At 34.9% G+C, this 23,739-nt stretch overlaps 3 protein-coding genes across 3 annotated transcripts; 2 read left to right on the forward strand and 1 right to left on the reverse strand.

Annotated features, from left to right (window-relative positions):
• The first annotated feature begins 456 nt into the window (after positions 1-456).
• LOC104889409 (DNA repair protein recA homolog 2, mitochondrial) lies at positions 457-12,156 on the forward strand. Its single transcript, XM_010674624.4, has 8 exons — positions 457-641; positions 3,118-3,181; positions 5,802-6,019; positions 6,579-6,666; positions 9,135-9,307; positions 9,459-9,605; positions 10,002-10,136; positions 11,271-12,156. Exons 1-8 carry the CDS (start codon positions 555-557, stop codon positions 11,544-11,546), a joined length of 1,188 nt encoding a protein of 395 aa, XP_010672926.2. The 5' UTR covers positions 457-554; the 3' UTR covers positions 11,547-12,156.
• A 111-nt stretch (positions 12,157-12,267) lies between these two features.
• On the forward strand, positions 12,268-14,324 carry LOC104889410 (glucan endo-1,3-beta-glucosidase, basic). Its single transcript, XM_010674625.4, has 2 exons — positions 12,268-12,815; positions 13,230-14,324. The coding sequence occupies exons 1-2, from the start codon at positions 12,614-12,616 to the stop codon at positions 14,162-14,164; spliced, it is 1,137 nt and encodes a 378-aa protein (XP_010672927.2). The 5' UTR covers positions 12,268-12,613; the 3' UTR covers positions 14,165-14,324.
• A 125-nt stretch (positions 14,325-14,449) lies between these two features.
• On the reverse strand, positions 14,450-18,879 carry LOC104889411 (protein IQ-DOMAIN 12). The gene is made up of 6 exons (XM_010674626.4): positions 18,563-18,879; positions 18,020-18,114; positions 17,622-17,921; positions 15,694-15,894; positions 15,477-15,608; positions 14,450-15,226 (listed from the first exon to the last, which is right to left on the reverse strand). Exons 2-6 carry the CDS (start codon positions 18,092-18,094, stop codon positions 14,792-14,794), a joined length of 1,143 nt encoding a protein of 380 aa, XP_010672928.2. The 5' UTR covers positions 18,095-18,114; positions 18,563-18,879; the 3' UTR covers positions 14,450-14,791.
• Positions 18,880-23,739: the final 4,860 nt, after the last annotated feature.

Raw genomic sequence — 23,739 nt, forward strand, 5'->3', positions numbered from 1 at the left:
TTGCGGAATCGGAAATTCGATCTAATCCGGCTCGATATGACTCGAAATCTCATGGATCCGAGATAGACCCGTACCAGAACGAACCTGTATACAATCGAAACCTGTACATAAAGTTGACCCGATTAATAATTATAACTCGACCAGTTATGACTTATGACCCGACATATGTACACGAGTACACGACCAGTAATAGTAGGACATTGCTTGAGTAACCCACCGGGTAGACTACCCGCTGCTAATAGACAATTAAAATATTAGTATCTAAGTCTAGTTGGATTCTACTATCATAATTACCACAACCTTATATTATGGGGTGAGTAGTCTACCCGGTGGGTTAACCACGTTTTTTCCGTAATAGTATGACCCGTTTGCTGACCTCTACGTTTAGGGATGTACGTGCACTAAGATTGCGCCTCTTGTGGGTAATACGGCTAATACCGTAATACTATGACTATCCGCAATAAATAAACCCCATTTTGAAATTCCACATTCTCTTCCCCCAAAAAGAAAATACTCCAGAGAAGAGAACCCTAGATTGTTCAATAAGTGGGAGCATGAGCTTCCTCAAAACTCTTCAATTGTTTCGCTCTTTTCGATTCAGCAGCTTCGCCATTCATGGCCGCTTATCTTCCTCAATCTCGGTATCTTTCTCTATTTCTGCTTTTTACAGACTGTGATTTTGCTCAAACTTATTTGATGTTGCACAATTAGCTATTCTTTGAGTTCTAGTCTCTGCTCGATTAAAGTAAAATTTTAACTGTTTTAGAGCACATTCTGACTTTGACATTTCGAAATTAATTATCAGAATCGCTAGAATCGAGCGATTTTCAAGCTAATTATGAATTTTTATTGGTATGCAAAATGAATAGCCTTATTACCCTAGTATATTATACAAAAGCGGCGGTAGCTAATTTAGAGTTTACTTCCGAAATACCTCATTGCTTTTATATACGCATTGATACGAATTTAATAAGATCTCACACAATGTGGTCAAAATGTGGTCATGTTTTTTTGAATTATGACCTTTAGGAAACAAATACTGTAACTAACAAGAAACGGAAGAAGTATATGTAATAGAACAGTTAGTTGCTTCGAAGTAAGTGAAAGAAGAGGATTTAGCAGAGGGATAATAGATTGTTAGATGCAGTCAAATTATCGTTACAATGTGGCTGAGTTACTCCTCAAAGAAGTCACTCAAAAAGAAACTCAGACAGACAAAAACTGAATTTCTAGGAGGATTTCTTTCTTATCTCACCATCTTTTTTATACACGATACTCGTTGCTCCCCATCTTTAACTAACTTCTGATCCTTCTTCCAATTATGGCCCCTACTTTTTTTTCAAGGCAAATTCTAACAAACTGTCTAGCAAAATTATGATTTTGTGTTCCTTGTCCCCCCTTGTTACGCTTTGCGTGAGTGAAATGGATGGGTGGCTAGGACTAGGTATGTGAATGTATGACAAATGTCTTCGTCAATGCTTGGATTGTAATATAGAATTTAGCTTGTTAATGCCTTTTTTTTTTAATCCCTTCTACAAACAGATAATTGATCTTAAAACTGAGAGTGGCGCATGTACTACCTAGTTAAAGTACAAAAAGTGTTCGTATGTTCTCCAAATCCAAATGATAATGATTGACGCTGCTACGTTTTGAAAATGGAGGATAAAATGTCCTTCATACAGAAGACCGAGTTGGCGATAGATTCACAAATGTTATAATGGCCAATAGCAAACCTGGCTTGTGAAGACGATCAATGGATTAAGTTAGGTGGTTTGCGTTTCTTTATGTTGAGGAAAGCTATAGGTGAGAAGGTCTTCAAATGTGTGTGCACACACATACACATGGGTCATGACATCATAGTTTAAGAGCGTTAGGTTGCCACATATAGACGAGCATAAGAGAAAGAAGAACAAAATGATCCTAAGTTTCCGCCTATGAAGGTTTAGTGAATGGTCATCCAATTACATTCTTGGTGGCAGAATTCACCATATCATCCATGCAAATATTGGTTCCTACACGAGTTTGCAACGCGTGTCCCATACAAAGTTACTACTAATGTTTAACCACTAAGTATACTACTTGTTTGTGGAGGTCCAAATCATAATTTTTTTCCTTATTGTCTAGGATGTTATTCACATTAATAAATGTCATACATAGCCTTTTTTTTTTTTTTTAACTTTACTTTCTCCATAGTAAGTGTAGGTGACTTGGCAAGTTGGCATTATATCTAACATAAAGATACCTAGTCCCTTCAGTTTTTTAGCAGAGAGTTTGCATTTTGAATAAATAAAGGAAACAGTATTCCTCAAAACATTTTTAACAACCATTAGCTGCTTAGTTTTGGGCTATGAACCACGGGGACAGCATCGGAGTGATGTCTCATATCCTTGGTACGGCAAGGGTACTGGTACCGTACGGTGAGGACGTCCCAAGAATACTGGGTACTGCTGAAACGGTTCGGCAATGATATGTATGGGGATGTTTCGAGTATGGAAAGCCTCCATTACACATGTCCCCAAGGCTGAAAACTCAGATCTAAGTAAATAAAGTTGGAGGGGGAGGGGCTGTCTGGGAGATTGGTGGCTGGTCAGCTGTGGCCTATATCGACAGTTACTTGCCCATTATCAGTGCTTATATTTTCTTTTCTCAAAGAATATGAAAAAAATTAAATATCATGAAGATTGTTGTAGGAAGGTCATTTCTTTCTCCTAAATCTGTTTTGAATTAGGTATTATTGGTCATATGATTATTTTTTTGGCTCCTTCATTCATATCATTTATCTCAAAATTCTCTTCTCTTGCTTGGGTGTTTGATTTTTTCTTTTTGTTGGGACATAAACCATGCAATTTATGATGCTATCATATTGATGATGTCAAGACCTCAGCTCTATATCCACAACATTTATGATTTCACCATGTTGATTACTACACAATGATTGGCATCACCCTTTTACTGTCACTTTTTGCAATATGTCCATCACCTTTTCCCTGATTTGTTTGTCTTTAAGACTCTAATACATCTAACATGATTTAATTTCTGATTCATTGTCCGAGTTTATGTTATGCATATTGCAAATTGTTAGATATGTAATACTGATACATACTCTATTTTTTTCAGCACTTTGAGACCGATTGCTTCACTCATTCTAGTGGTTTACGGACCTGCCTTTTATCTACTGTTGGTAATGTGCCTTAACCTCCTTCATATGTTTTTGGTAATAAATAGGGATGGGTTCAGATGACTCAGATCTTGATAGTGTGTTGATTTGTGTTTAAAGGCTGAAATAATGTCCTTTCTTCCTCACATAAGTAGGACTTCAAAGTTCCTTTGTTTATGTATTTATTTTAAGTGTGCTTCTGGTATGCTATAACTCATATTTGAGGCCAACATGAGCTGAAGAGATAAGTAATTAAATATTTGGCTTCTTCAGTTGGATCTTATGTTAATTGGTCATGGATAATATCCAGAATTACGAATGTATGTGGACACAATATTGGATGGATTAGATATGAAATCAGTATGACAGTATGAGACACTCTGTCTTGAACTTGAAAACCTAGTAAAGAGAGGAAATAGGGAAAAGAGGGGGAGAAGCATGTTAAAAAGTTGTATTTAATGTCTTTAATAATGTCTTGAGCCATGCCGAATGATTGATTTCCACGAGAGATGCTATAATATAACTTTCAAATTTAGTGTCTTAGGTGGAAATTCTTAGGTCTGATGATGTTTGAATCTTTTATTGGGAGGGTTAGCTGAATCAATTGGTTTATTAATCATTGTCAGATGACATTTAGTGCGTTGATGGTCTTCTATGATAAGTACTTTCTTATTTTTCATTATTGTCTAGTCAGATGGCTATTCAGAGTTGTACTAACCCCTCCTTTCCTTGCTTCTATGCTGACTGTCAAAGTGTGGGGTTTAGGCGTTTGGGCTTTGGGTAGGACCCATATTATAGTTATCTCTTTGGGCAAAAAATTGTCTACCTCTTTTCTTTTCGCCTTTTGACTGGATATAATATACTAGTCTCTATATTCTAGATAGTCTTAATTAGAATTAAATGTATAATCCCTCTGTCTCCCAACACACTTCCCAATTCTCCTTTTTACTCTTTTGCCAATGCACATTTTGTATTATTAATGTCTTTAATTATTATATTAGTAAGAATTATAAAATTTTGATTTCCGTAAATGTATATAATGAGACAAATCAAATAAGTACATGACTATGTTTTTCTTTATATTGGAAATATTTTTTGGACGATTTTCCTTACTTATAAATAGTGCCAAAATTTAGAAATGGGAAGTCTATTTGAAAATGAAGAGGTTCTTCAAATAATTTGCTCATAATGAAGGGGATACGTTCACACACACACACACACACATATTCATGTATAGGTGCATATTGCTATATGCATAATTGCATTTATACTCTCTCATATTAAACACAAGTATTGTTTAAGCCTTTTGTACATCTTAGAAGTCCTACAAGGTGATCCAAACACCCTTATTAATAATGATGGTAGTGGATACCTTGGAGTACCTCTAAGGTTAATATGCTTATTAAAGTTGCGTGTTAAAATTAGAAAATGACTAATATTTTGGAACTTTAGATAAGAAACAACTCTAATACAACATTTATTTTAGAATGGAGGGAGTATATGCATTCATATACATATATGATATTATTGGGGATGTTAAGATAAATTATTAAATAAATGAAGTGTCTGTATACTTGAATCTAAGGATAAGAGCAAATTACTCATATTATGGAATTTTAGATAAGAAACAACTCTAATGCAAGACTTATCACAGATTGGAGGGAGTATATGCATACGTATACATATTTGACATTAATGGGATGTTAAGATAAATTTTTAACTAAAATGGAGTGTCGCTGTACTTGAATCTAAGGATAAGGGAGATTTCTTTTGTAGGTTAGATTTAACATTTCTTGAGGTCCTATTCATACTTATCTTCTGGTTGCTTGCTGTAGTACCTATTAGATGCGTGAAAAGAGAAGCAACATGCTTTGATACAATTACTTTTACTTGTGATTACGATTTGGGAGGTTGGAATGTAGGGTATGAGACACATTGCTTAAGCTAAGGACAATTTGCATAGTTTTCATATGAAAAGTACTTCACTATAAGGAAGATAATTACCTTTGGAAACTACTAGGTATAACAATGTCCTAAGGCATAGATACTATATGCTTAAGTGTTCGACCTTTGAGGAGGAAGGAAAATAGATGTCATTTTGATTTATTTTTCCTAAGAAACATCACTCACACTGTAAGGTAAAAATTAAAATGAGTAAGAACTTATGTTAAGCTCATGTATGGAGGTATGTGTTGAGGAACTTGTCCATTTGAATATTTCTTCTACGTCTTCGTTTGCTGATATATGAAGAATTTACCCACTACGGCTATGATCCATTTCAAGTGTATAGGTATGTTTATCACTATAGGGAAAGAAAACCTAAGTAGCAGGGGAAGTAGGAAAGAAGAAGACAAAAGAGAGACATCTTGACTCATTCGTGATCAGACTACATGACTTGTTGAGATCTGAATTATTCAATTCGACACATCTTGTTGTGTACTATGCTACGATATTTTTTGCTTATGATAGAAGTATATTTATTTCAGTCGCGCTTCATTCAAGACTTCTGCAAAATCTTTCTAACTGGTTTTATTCCCTATCTAGTATCTTTTAGTATCAAAATAATTGTCGAAGCTCATTAATAGAGCACGTCTAATTTCCAAACTCCTTTTAACCTATTAACTTTGAAAGTTATTGGATGCAGTTGATACATCAGAAATCGAATGTGATAAACTTGTCGATGATGGAGCAGCCAAGGACAAACATAATGCCTTATATGTCGCTCTGAGACCACTTGCGAGTGGATTTGAGAAAGTGTCTATGTTGTCTTTGTCAAACTTCTTTGTTCCTCGTAGTGCTTCAGTAATATCTACAGGATCCTTAAAGCTTGACTTGGCACTTGGAATAGGAGGTTTACCAAAGGTATTGAGCTACATGGCTGTGTCACTCTTCGACAAGTCTTCATCTTTAGATATATAAGACTGTTCATGACTTCATGCAAAGTTAGTATCATCTACAAGACGGAATTGGACCTAGATCTGGACAAAAATGACCCTTACCCGTTACTTGATTTGAATTTTTGAATTAAACTGAATCTCACATTCCCACGACATATTATATAACCGGATTGTGACCTGACTTAAAATTGTTCTAATCTCAATTTGCCATTATAGTTATTGGGACTTTATGACAAAGGAGTTTAGGGATCTTTGGAAGTTTGTGGTGTTTACTGATATATGATGTCTTCTTTCTGTTTGTTTGTTTTGGAACAAAGTGTTATTGATTGGTAATTGGTATTGTTTTGTTTTCATGCAAGGGAGTTTTCTTGAAAGACCTAAAATGGGATAAAGGCTCTTTCTATTATTGACTGGCTTTGTTTGTTAATTCTTTCTTTTGCATGTACACGTGATTTTTCTTTTGTAGACTGCTTCTCCAGAAAAATATCCTTCTTTTGTCTTTAAAACAGTTCCACATGGTGTAGGGGAGAATTGTTGAGATTTATGGAAAGGAAGCCTCCGGGAAAACAACACTTGCCCTCCATGTGATTAAGGAAGCCCAGAAGTTTGGGGGTAAGAATTCTTTCTCGTCTTTCCTTTCATTATTTCTTGTTGGCAATAAGTCATTTTATGTTTCTCATGCTCATATTTATACCTGACAATTTATCATGCTTGTTCACATGTTCTACATTATGAAATTTCGAACAATTATTGTGCAAAATTCAGTAGTGCTTGTGTGTGTATATGACATGCTTACCCTGTTTGATGTTGTGAGTTCTGACATGGATCAATTATAAAAGTGTTTATTCAAACTAAGGGGGTGTTTGGTATGAATACCGTAAACGGAATGGAAAGGATTTCGATAAGGAGGGGAAAGGGTAATAATAAGTGTTACCCTTATTAGTTGTTTGGTATCCTAATGGATAGAAACAAATATAACCCATTCCCTTTCCTCTTGTTTGAGGAGTGAAACGTTATTTGTTTCCTTAGGTTTTTGAATGGAAACCATTTGGGGGGATGTGTTTCCCTCAAGTAACGGTAATTGTTACTTTACACACTAACCAAACAAGTAGAAACGGATTTTGTTACTTGATTCCGTTTCTTTTGTGAAAAAACATGATACCAAACACCCCCTAAATAAGAATGAATTTTCGCCCCCCTTCGAAACAATGAATCTTTACAATAAAAAATATAAAAAAGCAAAAAAATAACTTATTAAATCTGTTTGGCTGAGATGATCTGTAGCAATATCTTAATACCAGAGTTTCTAGCTTGTTTTCATTACAATTGTGTTCGGAAATCGCCATCTTGTCTTTCGTATCCCCTCTCTTATAACTTCACCCTATGTGACCCTAATTATTGCCCTTTTCTTATTAGTCCGTGTTGCACTGTGATATCATCAAGAGCACAATTTTGTTCATCTTTTATGCAGAGACGTGTTTCAGGTTGCTCTAATTTGTGCCTACTCTTTGGAGTCTTCCTGACAGCACTTTTTTTTTCCCGGGGATTTTCTTTTCGCTTTTTTCTTTTTTGGGGGAATGGGGGTCACTTGGTTGTGCTGATTACCTTCTTGGTACTACCTTCGTTCAATAATTCATCAACACTTGTAATCTCACGGTCTCCGGTGCACTACATTGGCCATTAATATCTCCAATTATCTATAGGTAAAAATTATGAAAATTCGATTTTTGAAAACAGCACATGGAGAATTTGAGATGCACTCTATATTGTTTTGGTGAAGAGTAGATCAACATTCTCAAAAAGTGGCCTCAGAGCTATAGGTGGCAAGAAGAGAAGGGATTCTTCGTTTTGTTTTTTGGGGATAAGATGAATTTCATTAATTGAGAGCCATACGACAGCTACAATAGGTATTAGAGAAAAAACGAAATACTATCTTACTTGATCAAATAAAATTATTTTGGTGTAACTAAGATGACGATGAACCACATCTGGCAATTAAATTATACAACCTGTTTGTTCGCTGAATCATGGATCTTCTGTGAGAAAATCTATTCTGACAATCAATGAACTCCGTCTTGAATACCAAACTCTAAAGTCCCACAAGGGGAAAGGAAAAAACCCAACTCCAAACTCCCACTAGAGGAGACATAGAATCCAAAAATTGGGTATAAAACTCTCAAAAAGAGAAAGGAGAATTATTAATGGCGAAGCAAGAAAAACCTAATAAATAATAGAAATTGGGGCTTACCACCATCGAAAAAGATGATGGCAGCCTCGATCTGGTTGAAAGAAGACTAGGGATTTTTTAGAGAAGAAAGAGGCAGCTAGAGGTTACATTGCTTTGCCATAAGGCAACAGGTCTAAAATCTGGAACGACAAGTCATATATATATGAAATATAAAGTTGATGGTACTTTTTGATGCATGTTCTTCATGAGTTTGTGCAAGAAACATTATGGTCTATACTAATTTAAGTGTTGTAGCTTCTGGTTTGATTTTCGGGGGAGAACTGCAAGTGCTGACTTTCTGGTAATACTCACGCTAGTACCTATTTTCTTTTATCAACGGCTAACTTTTGTCTTGTTGGTTTCTTGTGTTTGGTAATGAAGGTAAATTCTTCTTTGTTCTTTTTTTAGCCAGGTGAAACTAATGATGAGTAATTATTCATGTTGAATTTTAAATTGTGCCATCATCTTTGAAATAACTGATGGTAAATGGGTGACCAGCCAATACTCATGGTGTTGCCACTTTTGTTCTTTTGACTAATAGCACACTTGGGGTGAACCTGGCCCAAACAACATGAGACAATGGTCAGCCTTATGTGGTGGTAGAAAGTAATTCTTCTTTTCCAGTGCACTATTTGTTTGCCTCATTTCTTGCATACTTACAATATTTTGTAAGGAAAATTAGCTGTGATAGTCAAACATTCTACGACTATAATTTCCTTTTCAGTTTCTTCTCATGTATCTTACATTCTTACTTTGTACTTGCTGATTTTGTTTGTATGCCCTTTGAACTCAGTGATTTGTCTCCATCTTTTTGAGTCCAATGGACATCATTCATACAGTCTTTCCCTGACAGGGTATTGCGCATATCTTGATGCTGAAAATGCTATGGATCCCATGCTTGCTGAAGCCATTGGTGTCGATACAAAAAATCTGCTTGTATCGTGTCCAGATTCAGCCGAAAATATGCTCAGTGTAGTTGATAAATTGACCCAAAGTGGGTCATTAGATGTAATTGTGATTGATAGTGTAAGTGATAATCTGCTTGAATATCTTCTTTCTCGCTTGAATCTTTCTGCTTTTCTTCCCCAAATTGTTCAATTCATGAAAGGAGGACTGCTTTTTTCTTTTTTCATTTTTACTGAATGTGGTGCTTATATCTGATTTTAGGATTATGCAGGTAGCGGCTCTTGTACCCCAATGTGAGATCGATGGTGATATTGGAACTGGTGAACCTAATGTCCTGTCAAAAATTATGACCAAAGCACTTAGAAGAATCCACCACTCTTTACATCGATCAAAAACACTAATCATATTTCTTAATCAGGTTCGTTTCTTGACTTCCAGATTTCAATTACCTTGTATGCCTCCAAATAACATGTAATCTTTATTTTGTACAAAGACTGGGTGTAGTTGGTATAGGTCAATAGATGTGAAACTGGGTAACCAGACAATAGTGCAAGATAGTGTTGAATTGTAGTTAGAGAAGGTGGCCGAAGAAAGAAAGTGAACGTGGATAGAGATTAGAGAGGGAAGAAAAGTTAAGTAAAAGTGACTTGAGAGAAGAAACCCATCAGAAGAAATGTGCAACTTATTCTGGGATATTCAGATATAGGAAAGTTTGCAATTTATTTGGGGACAGTCGGACAGAGATAGTAATGTTTAATTATTTCCACATTTTTCTTATATCTGCTATTTCTTGATATTATTATCATTGGACCAGGTAAGATACAGTCCAAGATCTAATCAGCGCTTTGTTAAGAAGGAAGAGGTAACTTGTGGCGGGAATGCCTTGGGATTCTATGCTGGCGTGCGTTTGAGAATTTCAAGAACTGGATTGTCGAAAATGAAGAATGAGGTTAGATGATAAGGCCTAGAACAAATTTTTCTGCTGTTTTGACATTGTGTATTGTCATGAGGTATTTCCATATTTTGTTTCTTACTGCTTATTGTCAAGTATTCTCTTTTAGCTTTTTTACTCCATTCATAACCTGAAGCAACTTTAATAGGGAAAGGAAAACGAGACTATTTTGATGTTAGAAAGTTCTCTCTGTCCTCAAGTGCCTTTCTCCCCCCGCCCCCAAAACGGAAAAAGAGGGAGTATCTGACAGCATCACACGTCAGTTGTTACAGCTACGACAAATTTGTTTCAATCTCTCTTTCTACTGGTGTGGCAGCTAAATACATATTTCCACAGGTTTACCCTTGAAGCTGTGCTTAAAAAAAATACAGGACAGGCTACTCACCTTAACAAATGTTTCCAGAATGATAGGGGGTCTTTTGGAGCCTTTCACCCTGCACTTGAAATGGTTCATTATCTCCCAGTTTGACTTAGATTTACGAGAACAGCCCTACTGTGGGCTGGACTTCTCATTATAATTTCAACTATGAGTATACATAATAATCCCAGCGACTTCTCATTATAATTTCAACTATGAGTATACATAATAATCCCAGCTGTGGAAGGTGTCTTCTCCAAATGATTTACTGAACTGATAAAACCGTTTTAGAAGGTTAGAACTTAGAAGTATATGATGAAGGTTCAAGCTCTAGGTTTCTAGGTGGGGTGTTGGAATAAGAGGGGGAAGAAAAGAAAAAGAATCAACCAGTTAAACAAGTTACTAGTCACCTCAGATCACAAGGTACACCACCCATAGTTAACATTATTCTAAAATAACTGATAACTGAGATTATAATGAGAAGACCAGCCATATCTATGATCGTTCTTATGTATCTTTTTTTCTCCTTTTGACTATGGTTTGTTTCTTGACATCTCAAGGATCTTATCAAGTCATGCATATAGAAGCACTAAAGCAGGCATCTTATAACCCAGATATGTCATTTTGATTACAAACCTACCTTTGAGATGTTGGGATTACAAGTTTACTGGTTTTGTAAACATCTATTCTCTGTACCAACTCCCTCCCAGTCTTTTATGATCAAAGACTTTCCGCACTTGTTACTGAATTGGTTTATCTGATATTTGCTGAAGGCAACAGGCATTGAGATCTGTGTCCAAGTGATGAAAAATAAATTAGCACCTGGAACTAAGAGTGCTAATTTGGGAATAGATTTCGGAAGAGGATTACGCTTTGAGCCCGAGGTCTTAGAGTTGGCGCTTGAACATGGACTGATTTTAAATGAAGGAAATAATTACTTTATTGAAGGGGAAGTCATCAACAGTAAGCAGGGTGCTAAAAGATATTTGGCAGAGAATAAGGTAGTTTTGGAAAAAGTAGTCATGGACTTGAGAAGTCAGTTATTTTGACAGAAACTCTTGATTTTCATGTATCATTAATTTTCTATTCTTCACTGTCCTGGGAATCTTCCTGTGAAGAGTCTGGTCTTCGTGGAAACACTGCTGCTCGAGAACGTGAAGAGTATTTGTGGATCACAAACTCGGAAGTTTTGTAGTTCACGGAGAAATTCAATGCCTCAACCTTCACCATCGTATGTTATATTCTTGTACACCGTTGCAGATTAATCAATTCAGTTTAGTAGGTTGGATCATTTGGAAGTAGGAGGTAGTCGATAAGAGAATCTCCATCCGCAAAGAGCCACTAGGTTGAGCTATATGGATTTTGATGCTGTTGTATATTTGTGGATCACAAACTTGGTATTCTTGTTTCAAAGAGAAATTCAATGCCTCAAACTCGGAATTATTGTATAAGAGAATCTTCACCTACAAAGAGCCACTAATAAGGTTTGATCTCATCACCTTACAGTTATAAAGAGCATCCCTTGCTATTAGGTCAAGTACTATTAGTAATATCTTTGTACTTAGTTTCCCTCAATTGTAGTGTTTTGGAACTTTGACCATTATTTACCTATAAACAAGAATAATTTTGTTATGTGAAATTCTTGTTAGATTTGTTTAATTTTTATGTATATTTTATAATTTAAACTCTGAGCAGGTTTTATTTATACATAATTAAAGACATTAATGATTTGTGCAAAATGACTATTCTGACTCCTTAAAATTAAAGAATAACAAATTGATGTCCTGACACTTTAAGAGTTTCCATACACAAATTACATCTTAAACCGTATGTTTCTTTTCTCAAAATGACAAAAAAAACATATCTATTCCTAGATCATCTGAATACTGCTATATTTTGCTTTCATCTGTGGTAAATCTGGATAATCTTGCTGTTAAAATCTCTGATATCATATAACTGAATCTTAGGACAGCTGAAAATAGCATCATATTGTTACCATTTGTTAAAACCTATTAATAGTAAATTTTAGTTGTGTGGTTATGATTTGCATTGTTTTTACATGGTAAAACTTTAGCCATTACCTTGTGTTGGTATTTAAGGGGAGCTTAACTCCTATATGCATTCAGGTGGTGCCAAAAAAAAAATAACCTCACTTTTTTCAGCTCAGGATTTCGAGTTTTACCCTCGAATCCTGTTGAAAGAGAGGGGTGCCTTAGGGAACGTGGTAGGAAGGAGTCGTCCTAGGCTGGTTAATAACTTAACCATGCTACCTTTGCTTGTCATAGGGCTTCTATTAGCCTTTAATCTACAACAATCAGGTTCGTTTTATCATTGTCATTGATTATTATACATAGGAATTATAATCGATCAATTTTTTTTACAGATCACAAAATTTAAACACAGGCAAGAGTAAAATGGTAATTAGCACATAACATTGAATTTTGTCACAATTTAATGACATGAAGCTCTGAAATTAACCTATTTTGACTCGAAATTGGAATAACCAACCTGAGATAATAATTCTTTTTGGTTAACGCTCTCCCAACAAGTGCTTTTTCATTCGTATGGCTTGAATTTGAGCTGAAACAATTCCTTTACGAACTAATCCAAATACTTATTGGTAACCTGTAATAGTACTTGATGAACCAAATTTGACAAGGCATGTTTTGTATTGTTTATGATATTTAAAATTCGTTTAGTTATTTATTTATGTATATTTCTGAGAAATGCAGAGGCTCACATTGGAGTTTGCTACAAAACACTAGAGAAGAATGTACCACCTCCAACAGAAGTTGTAGCTCTCTTGGAAAAACACAACATAACACGAATTCGACTCTATGAACCAAACCATGAGATCTTAACAGCCCTTAAGGGAAAAAACATTGAAGTTTTGCTTGGTATACCAAACACTGATATCATTCCCCTTACAATTAACCCTGCAATAGCTGCATCATGGGTGAGAACTAATGTGAAGGCTTATTTCCCTGATGTCAAAATCAAGTACCTTGTTGTTGGAAATGATATAAGTCCTAACAATGATAACAGTGGTTTTTCCTTTTTTCTCTTTAGCACCTTACAAAACATCCAACTTGCATTATCTAATGAGGGATTAAATGATATCAAGTTAACATCCTCTTTTGATACCTCAATCCTTAAGAATCCATATGTAGATACGCCATCGAACATCAGTTTTGTGGCCGAGTCTCTCATGTTCCTCGAACCCATCCTAAAACTCATAACGAGCAATGGTGCTCCTTTCATGGTTAATCTTTACCCTTACTATGGCCATCTTCTCAATCCAAAGGGCTTGACACTTGACTATGCACTTTTTAAGGCCTCGAATGGGAACTTGTTCGAAGCCATGTTGGATTCTATGTACTCGGCTCTAGAGAAGGCGGGTTATAAATCAATCGACATTGTTGTAGGAGAAACTGGTTGGCCTTCAGCAGGTGGTGATGCTGCTACTGTCGAGAACCAAAAGGTTTACATCACTAAGTTGCTTGAACAAGTGAAGCAAAGTACTGCAAACAAGCCTAAGAAACCTATTGAAACTTACTTGTATAGTGTGTTTGATGAAGATGTTAAGGGAGCACCAGAGATTGAGAAACATTTTGGCTTGTTTACTCCGAACAAAGAATTGAAGTTCGAGTTCTCTGGGACATTCTAACTCCGCATAACCAAGGCTTTTCGTGTTCCATGCATGTACATGTACAAAATCTATACATACACATATATGTTCTGTTGTTTGATCGTTGATGTAGTAGAACATATATAGATTTGTTTATCATGTATCACTATTGGAATATATATAAGTTAAACGACTTCTTTTGTCCAAAATCAATCGTCACTTTGATACTGTAATTTAAATTAGTGATTTGACAACTAAATTAAGACAGAGGTTATATTTACTGGAATCGAAACTTACATAGGAATTCATAAAGAGAAGTGTAAATCTTTTCTAAACAAGATGTAGTATGGTATTGAATCCTTTCATCAAAAAAGAAGAAACACACAAATGAATCAGATGGAAAGAAAAACAAGAAAAATTCAACATAAAGATGTCCATGCCACCCACAGGAAGCTTATCAACCCATATTGAAACTCTCAGTTTAAATTACCTATCTATATGTTAGTTAATATAGGATTTTCACTCTTTTGTTTTATCAAATCTCAAAAGGAAAAAAACAAAAAAACAAATCCAGTAACCAAAATTTACACCAGGAGAATCAAGAAAGAAAAGAGAAAAAGGAAAAACCCATCAATTCCCAAGCTTAGAGACAAAGGTTAGGACTAATTACACATATTGCTCGAAGCAAGTTTCGAGATACCCGAGTCTTTGCCTTGGTGTACTCATTGATCTCATCTTAGCCTTGGCTGATTCAGTCACAGCCATGTAAGTAGGAAACATAGTAGAGTTGGATAAATGACAGTCATCAGTGCCTTGTTTTAGCCTCATATGAGAAAATGATCTTCTGGGTTGTGAAAATGGTGAACTCACTTCCTCTGTAAAATTCTGTTTTGCATGATTTATAGCTCTTGGTTTGATCCTTAAGGTTGTCTCTAAGTCCCAGCTCCTCGTACTAGGATGTAACTCTAAGATCGCGTCTTTGGAATATGCATTATTGTTACGAATTTGCTCGTCAGTCCATTGTTTTCTTATGCAGGTTTGTCCTTGATCAATGTACCTGAGTGGCATTGTTTCTTCTAGCATTTGTGAACATTGCCTCTCCTGCAAAAATCAAAATGTCCTTGGAACTTCAGATGATATCTTTTCACATTTGCATTTTAGTATTGATGAACTTAAACTTAGACATTGTGTATCGAATTTTCCACATATTATTTCATACTGTCAAAAGACCAACTCAACCAAAAGCTTAAGCTGATGGTTGAGGCCTCAGGAATAGATTTATACTCTATCACATACTCATAGTTCGTTAGTACCTAACAAATAAGTCAGATAACAATTAAGTACCAATTACCCGATGTGAGAATGAGTATTGCTTCATCCGTTCTCTTCTAAACATGGCCTCTCGCTTTCGCAAGTATATGGACTCGATTTCGTCCTTCGAAAACAAGCCATCAGTCCATTGTCTTTGGCTCTTGCATTCAAGCTGTTTAATGAGTATATTCTTAGCATAGAAAAGAGAAGCTATGCTTATTTCTATTATTGATTATATCTGAAAAACGTTGCATTACCTTGGATCTTTCACTTATTTGGCTCCTTTTGCTTGGAGATTGATCATTTACGCTTGAAACTCTTCTTGTATGAACTTCCTGTGTGGGATTAATACACTTAAATTGCTCAAGTTCTGTGCTCATTCGACGTCTTACTGCTCTTCCTCGTGCTATTGCTTGTATTCTTACCACTCCTTTTAGTGCTCTCAGTGCTTTTCTTGCCTGAAATTTTTGCCAAAATCAAGCTCAAAGTTAGCCATATCATGTACAGATTAAAACTAATAATAATCGATTGAATGTATTTTTTGTTTTTTTACTAGTGTTTATGTCATATTCCTGTGTTACTTTATCTTTCTCACCTTTCTATGCGCGTCTCCCAATGCACATCTTTGAACTTAAAAATCCTCCATTATATATTAGTAAAAATTATAACGATTTAATATTAATAAAATACTAATTGAAACGAAAATAAGACCCCATGACTATATTTTTCTTATAATTTGAAAAAATTGAGAAAATTCTCTATAGGTATAAATAGTGTTAAGAATATTCCCTTTGTTATTTTATCAAGAATTTCAAGTGAGAATGATAAAAAAAACAGAGGGAGTATATATTGTTACAAATGCTTATTGATTAAAGTAGATTTTTTCATGATTAAGGAGTAACTAAATTTAACATAACTTGGGGGTGTTTGGCAACTGGTTGTTGGTTTCATTACTTGAACAGTTAAAGGATTTGTTTGTATTTTACTGACTAGCTATTAGATATCGGACACTTTATGATGTTCTAAGACATTTTTGGGATTGAGAAAGAGGACTAGAAATCTTATTTGGAAAAGAAAAACACTAATTAAAATGAAGGAGACAGATTAGCACATAGTCAAATATCAAAAAAACTATTTATTAAATTTCATTTTTTTGCAGTTTGACTATATGAGAAAAAATGAGAATTTTTTCCTTGGATAATGCAAAATTGGGTTTTAATTCCCAAAATATGCCCAAAAAAACTAAAATTTCCTGTGTACCGTCCACGTAGGACGGCACGCGAGAATTTTTTTTTTTAGTAAAACCGTTACTTGCAGTAGCGGTTTACAAGTGCCGAATTTTTTTTTTTTTCAACTTTTTTTTTTTTTTTTTTTTTTTGTAAACCGCTTCTCCGAGTAGCGGTTTATTATGAAAACTGATATCTGCTTACCATATTTTGCGCAGGTAAACCGCTACTCAGAGTAGCGGTTTATATTTATAAACCGCTACTCCGAGTAGCGGTTATATTAAAATTAAACCGCTACTCAGAGTAGCGGTTTATTTTAAAATTAAACCGCTACTTTGAGTAGCGGTTTCCGTGGGTTAAAACAAAAAAATATAATTTTCTCGCGTGCCGTCCTACGTGGACGGTACGCAGGGAATTTTAATTTTTTTGGGCATATTTTGGGAATTAAAACCCACTTTTGCATTATTTAAGGAAAAAATTAAAAAAAATGATCCAAAACCAAAAAAAAAACCATTTATCAATACCACTAAGTCAAAACTGACATTTACTCCTAAGTTTAATAGAACAAGGACATACTAAGATGCCACTACTAGCTTCTAGGATTTGATTGATCATCCTTAAGGAAATAAAGTGATGACAAGTTTAAAAAGTCTCCTTTGTTTTGGGATCATATATCATGTAAAAAGGAGATTGCTACATCTACTTACAGGATAGACTATCCATTAGAAATAAACAATTAAAAAATAAATAATTTTGTTGAGTTGGACTCCACTTATTATTAATGTCTATCTCTCGTGGGTAGATTACCTAGTGGGTAGACAAAATTTTTCCCCATGAAAATTCTTATGAGTGACACTTTACTACCTAAGTGGTTTAGTTTCTTTTGGTAATTATCATGATATACTTGTTCTATATATAGTGTTAAATTTGACTTGGGAAAACCAGTTTATAGGTCTTACAAGATATGCCCTGAAAGCAGTTTGTATCTTGATTGCAGCCAACTTGTGAATCCCTTGGTCCTTGAGTCGTAACGATGAATGCCGAGACAAGCCCGTTAGTCGGACTACCTCTGCAGCCGCCTGAGCTGCTGCCACTGCAGCATCAGCAGCCGCGGCGGTCGCTCGAGCAACATACAATGCAGTCTTTCTCTGTTCTTCTCTGGCTTTACTTAGTGACTTTTCTTGTAATGTTGTTGATGTTGTAGGGAGTTGTTTGAGCTTAAACCTATCAAAAATCCACCTCCAACGCTTTGTTTTGTCCTAAAAAGTCAAAATGTACTTTAATTAAGTACTTATAAACATGATTAAAATGATCAAATGGTTGGTGGGAAAAGAGGGCAATGAATGAATATTTGAACCTTCTCTGCTTTTGGTTTGGATTCACAAGAGATTAGATTCTTCAGAAGCTGAAACCACCAGTTTTTCTTAGCCATCACAACACTTAGCTAGTATCCTGAAATATTGGCAAGAAATATTCATGCCCATTTGCCATTTATAAGAGCATTAACCAAAATCTTTAGAGTAAAAAGATTTGAAAAAAAAAGTGAGTCATCAAATTTGATCTAAATTTCATCAAAGAGAGAAGTAGAGGAAACTATATAACATGAAAACTTTATGAATACAAATGCTTTTGATAAACGAGACTCTAAGACAGCAACAAGTGTTTGGATCAGCTGGTAAAAAGTCGTTCCAACTTAATAAGAGTTCTTGAATTTAAACCCATGAATACAACAATACTTGTTGTGAGAGTTCTACCACCAATTGCGCCTTTCTAGCTTGAACCCGCATTAGTTGAAGTTTTTTAAGTTCTTGATTACTAGGTAGTTTTTATCCCAATAAGTAAAAGAATTAAAGAAGACTTGAAGGGAAAGGAGCTAGTAGATTGCATATAAAAAACGTACCTCAAAATCTACTATACAAAGTATATAGTAATAAAGGCTATAACATGTTATAACCTATGATCTTGGAGCAAGCTTCAAAGTTGTGTTATTCTTGGTTTCTTCATATAAGATGTGGAAAAAAAATGCCAAAAAAAGAGGCACAAAAGTGAGATTGAGAAAAGGAAAGAAGTGATGAATTGTTTGGTTAGGAGTCTTTAGAACATAGACTTAAGAGTGAGAGGGAAAGCAAGCAAAGGGGTAAAGAGGGAATTTCCATATAACTCTCTCTTTCAGAGTTTCAGTGTGTGTCCTACTTACAAGTGCTTATGACTACTTCAACTTTTCTGTTTGAGAAATAGTCTATTACCTACGGCGGACCACTGTACTTTCCAGTCAATCATATAGGAGTAATTCATTGCTGCCACTGTGTCTCTTTATGGAAATCTTTTTATGAGAGATGTTAAATATATATGGCCCTGTTTCGCAATTAGAGGTTACCTGTTAGTGATTAATTGTTTGTATTAGCTTGTTAGTGGTTAGCTGATTGTATTAGCTTGTTAGCGGTTAGTTGATTGTATTAGCTAGTTTGACGAGCTAGTATTTAGCTGTTTGTGTAAAAGTATTTGGTAGGTAGATGTTAGCTGATTGGTACTTTATTAGGTTAAATGACCAATAAAGATATTGGAATAATTTATCGGTAAAGTTTTTTTAGGTAAAGGATAGTAAATTTGACCAACTTTAGGATATATTGATTATTACACAACTAAATTCACAAGTCTCCCTTACAAAGGCTTTTACTAGTAACATTTTTAAAATTTGTTTTTTTCGACTCAAACCTCTCTTAACCAAACACTCCCATTAAAATCTAGAATTAATCAAACTTCTATATTCATCTCAAAACTTTTCTTTTTACCCTAAAACTAAACACCATAGTAAAATACAGTAGGTTGGTTGGACTTGGACATTATGTGCATAGATCACAATAATCTACAAAGAAAAAATAGTGGGCTCAATGGTACTAACTACGTACTATTGCGTATATTTGGTATGAAGTTTAACGATAGTTACTTCATTTGTGGGAATTTTTTTTGTAAACTCTCAGTCTCATAACTTGATCTAACTAGTCAAAATAATGCAAGTTCGAGAATTTGCATTTAAAATGTGATTTTAAAGCTGGTTTCTTGTCACAATTAATGTGGTACCACAATTTTGTATTTTGAGCTAATGAAAGATAAATCTCAACGTTTGTCGACTTTTATTTTATTATCAAAGGTCCCCTTTTATTACGATGAAGTTCACAAGAAAGAGTTATAATTTTATTTTTTTTATCAAACTAACCATATTTTCCTGCGACTTTTTGTTTTGATGAGTTTTTAGGAATGGGAAAGTGTAAAAAAAGGAAGGAGTTATGCATGAGAGTGTGGTAAGGCCGTCAAAGGTGAGGAAGCGGGGGTATAAAGGAAGACTAATATGTGTTAGGGAGAATATTAGTAAATATAGAGCGATTTTTTACAATATGTTTTTTATAGGTCACAAGAGAAAATGTAAATAACCATGATTGTAATTTTGAATCGGATATTACGAGCCAGATCTATGATTTTTATCCGGATCTTTTTTTTTAAGGGGTTTTATCCGAATCTTTTAGTAGGATCTTACTAATATGCGAGTCTTTTATTTTATATTAGATTGGAATATATGGAACTGACAACTAGAATGTTTGTAGCACAAAATTAATAAGGTCTCTCAAAATTAGGACAAACCAATTACTCTATATTACTGCAAATGAAAAATAAAAGAAGTAATTATATAATCATAAGAGTACAAGATAAGGGAGTTGCAATAATTTAGAAGAAGGTGTCAGTTGCAGATATATATCGGGAAAAGTTAAGCATGTGGGTGTAGGGAAGCTCAGAGCAAAGTGATGTAATGTCTTTAAGCCTGTAAAACATTAAGCCAAAAGACTATTATTGGCTGATGACCAAATTTATTCAGTGTGATGTAACTTCCTTCGACTAACATTTCAGTGAATAGATAGCAGCCAAAATGCATTTGCATGGTGCTTTGAGGTTCTTTATTACACAACGTATCACCCATCACTATTCAGTATGGCTAAAACGGCTAGTAGTAGAGTGACTCTACTTGAATAGCAGGTGATAGTTTAGTGGTGTTGGCATCATCTTTGTTCCAGAGATTTTAGGATCGAGTTGCACCCCTTGTAAGGAGGAATATAATCCTCAATTTCCCCCCCCCCTTTCTTACAAGGGACTTTATCTTATCTTAAAAAAAAAAGAGAAGAGGTGCCTCTACTTATAATTTCATTGTATTATGCATTTTATAGGAATGTGATTATCCAATATTGTTAGAATGTAAATGAAGAAATATGTGAAAAATAATATGGGATAATCTGATTGTTTCTAAAATTACAACATTTTATTCAACACGACGGGAATAAGTGGCACACATTAAAAGATCTCATTTATTACAATATTATATAAGGCTGACATGAAAACAAAAAATGAAATAGAAAAGTATGGATCTCGACTTAACAATTGCAGGGTTGTTGTCTTAAAGATTATTTTTACTACGCGCGTTGCATGTTCTGCAAAGTAATTGAACTTGTGAATATAGCACTTTCTATTTCATGAAATATCTATCTATTTTATAACATAAATACTCAAAATTTCTCTTTAATTACACAACTTGTAAGTGTAGGCATTCCTAAATAAAAGGAAGCTTCTTTACTATTTATATCAAAAAAAATAAATCGAAATGCACAACCTCCCACGCTAACATAAAATAAAAAAAAGATAAGTAAAAAGTTATTCCAATAATTCCAATACTAAAATTTCTAATACATAGCATCAATAGGATTATTAGGCTTTTAGCCTTGGGGTATTATTATGATCCTTTTCTAAATTTCGGCTACGTATACCAAAAGTAAGATAAGATTCATCTTTATTTTTGTCATAATAATAATAATAATGTTAATTTGCTGCTTTGATTTTCATAATCTAATAAACCTTTAGAAGAAACATTTTCTTAATCTAAAGGCTTGAGCCTCTTTAAATTGAACTTTTTTTCGTTCTTGATCAGAGTGGATTGTGATAGAACATACTCCTCCCCATCCCAGAATACTCTTTACACTTTTCTTTTTTATCTGTCCCAAAATACTCTTTACACTTCTATTTTGGGATATAATCCACTATTATTTTAATCATTCTACCTTTTAACTATTAGCCCACACACTCTCTCCTCCAAAAATAAAATAATACCACTTTTATTACCTACCAACTCTAACCATGGCCCACATTCTCTCTCATTAAAATAAAATGATACTACTTTTACTAACTACTAACTCCTATCACATCTACTTTTTAATAAAATAACAATTGATAACCAAACAACAACTTATCATCTAAAACTATGTGCCTTGATAAGTATCAAGAGTATTATGGGACAGTGGTAGTAATATAATTAGAATATATTTTGTTCCTAAAATTCTAATCTGGATAGGTTTCCTAATCTGTCTAGGATTATCCTTAGGATGTATAATTATATATATTAATCAATGGTAATCATTCAAATTGAGGAGTTTTCCTAAATCTAGTATGGTGTCAGAGCTTTAGGTTTCTCAGATTTTTCTTATCTTTCCTAACCCTGCGCCACGTCCACCGCGTGCATCACCTAGTTTGTTTGTCTTCCCTCTTATGACCATATTTGGGTTTTTGGTTGTCTTTGCTTTCCAAATTTAACAGCTACCTATCCTCACACATTAGCCCCTCGCTCTACTCTTTTTGTTTTTCTTGACTACCCATCAAATCATCGGGGTTATTGGTAACCTGATCTTGCAACCAATAAAATTATCATCTCTCGTCATGTCACGTTTGATGAGAATTCTTTTCTTTTTCGGAATTTGGCTCTTTACAAGACCTCCGATTACTCCTTCCTAGATGATTCAGGACCCAGCCCCCTCCTATTTCCTTTTTGGCAGCCCATAGCTCCACAAAATGACCCAGTTTCCTCTCCGGAAAATGGCCTAACTTCCCCTCGCCAGTCAGTACCGTGCTCCACGCCCTAACCTAGGCCCAAACACTCCCCCCCCCTCCCATGGTGCGCATCTCACCCCGCCTACTCCAGGCCTAATAGAGGTCTCCTCTCTTGCTCATATCCCCCCCCCCCCCGCACGCCCTCCCATGTGGCCCAATACAACTTCACAAATATCCCCCACCTACTTCTCTCCCATGCGAACCCAAGCCCAACTCCTCTCCTAGCCTCGGTACAGCCCCACCTGCGTGGCTTGCCTAGCATTCGGCCCACACGACCTTTGCCATCCCCACACCCATACGGACCAGTTCCCGGTCCGGTATTGTCAAACCAAATCCAAAATTAGCCTAGACACAATTACCCCTTCTATTCCTCTACATTGTTCCCCAATTCCTAAATCTCACAAAATAGCTTTGACTGATCTGAATTGGAATGCAACAATACATGATGAATATAGTGTTTAATTAATACAAGAACGTGAGAATTAGAACCTAAACCTATAGGGGTGAATATTGTTAATTACATGTGGATTTATACTCATAAAAAAATGATAAAGATGATCTTTAAAGGCACAAAGCTCGTCTTGTTTATGATGGCAGGTCTCAGGAGGTTGGTGTGAATTGTGATGAAACGTTTAGTTCAGAGTGATCGACCGCCCGAGGCCTCCAATTTTAAGCTTAAGGGCCCACCTATATTTTATTTTCTTACTTTTTAGGTTCTTTGTGTTTAGATGGAAAATACATTTAATATTCTAAATAAAATTTTTGCCGCTATATATGATTTTTTTTTTTCATATTTCATTGCTTATTCTAGTTTTATCCTTATTATACCTTTACTATATATTCTTTTAAATCTAAGTCGTCTCCTTGCTAATTAAAAATGAAATAACATTGAAATATTTAAGAAAGTTAATTCATTTTACAACCATTTTCATGAAATAAAGTATATTAGTTATTAATAATACGGGATTAGAGATTTGTTTTATATCCCTATAAAACCCATGTTTAATGGATGGCACAAAGCCCTTAAATTGTCTGAGACGTCCATGTTAAGTACCGGTTTTTCATTTCTTACTAGATATCAGTTTGCTGACATATTCACTAAAGGTCTTTCGCGGCAGTTTTTTTGGAGTTTAAGTCCGGTTTCAGTGTTCG

The sequence above is a fragment of the Beta vulgaris genome, chromosome 3, assembly GCF_026745355.1.
Source record: "Beta vulgaris subsp. vulgaris cultivar EL10 chromosome 3, EL10.2, whole genome shotgun sequence".
NCBI classification, from domain to species: Eukaryota; Viridiplantae; Streptophyta; class Magnoliopsida; order Caryophyllales; family Amaranthaceae; genus Beta; species Beta vulgaris.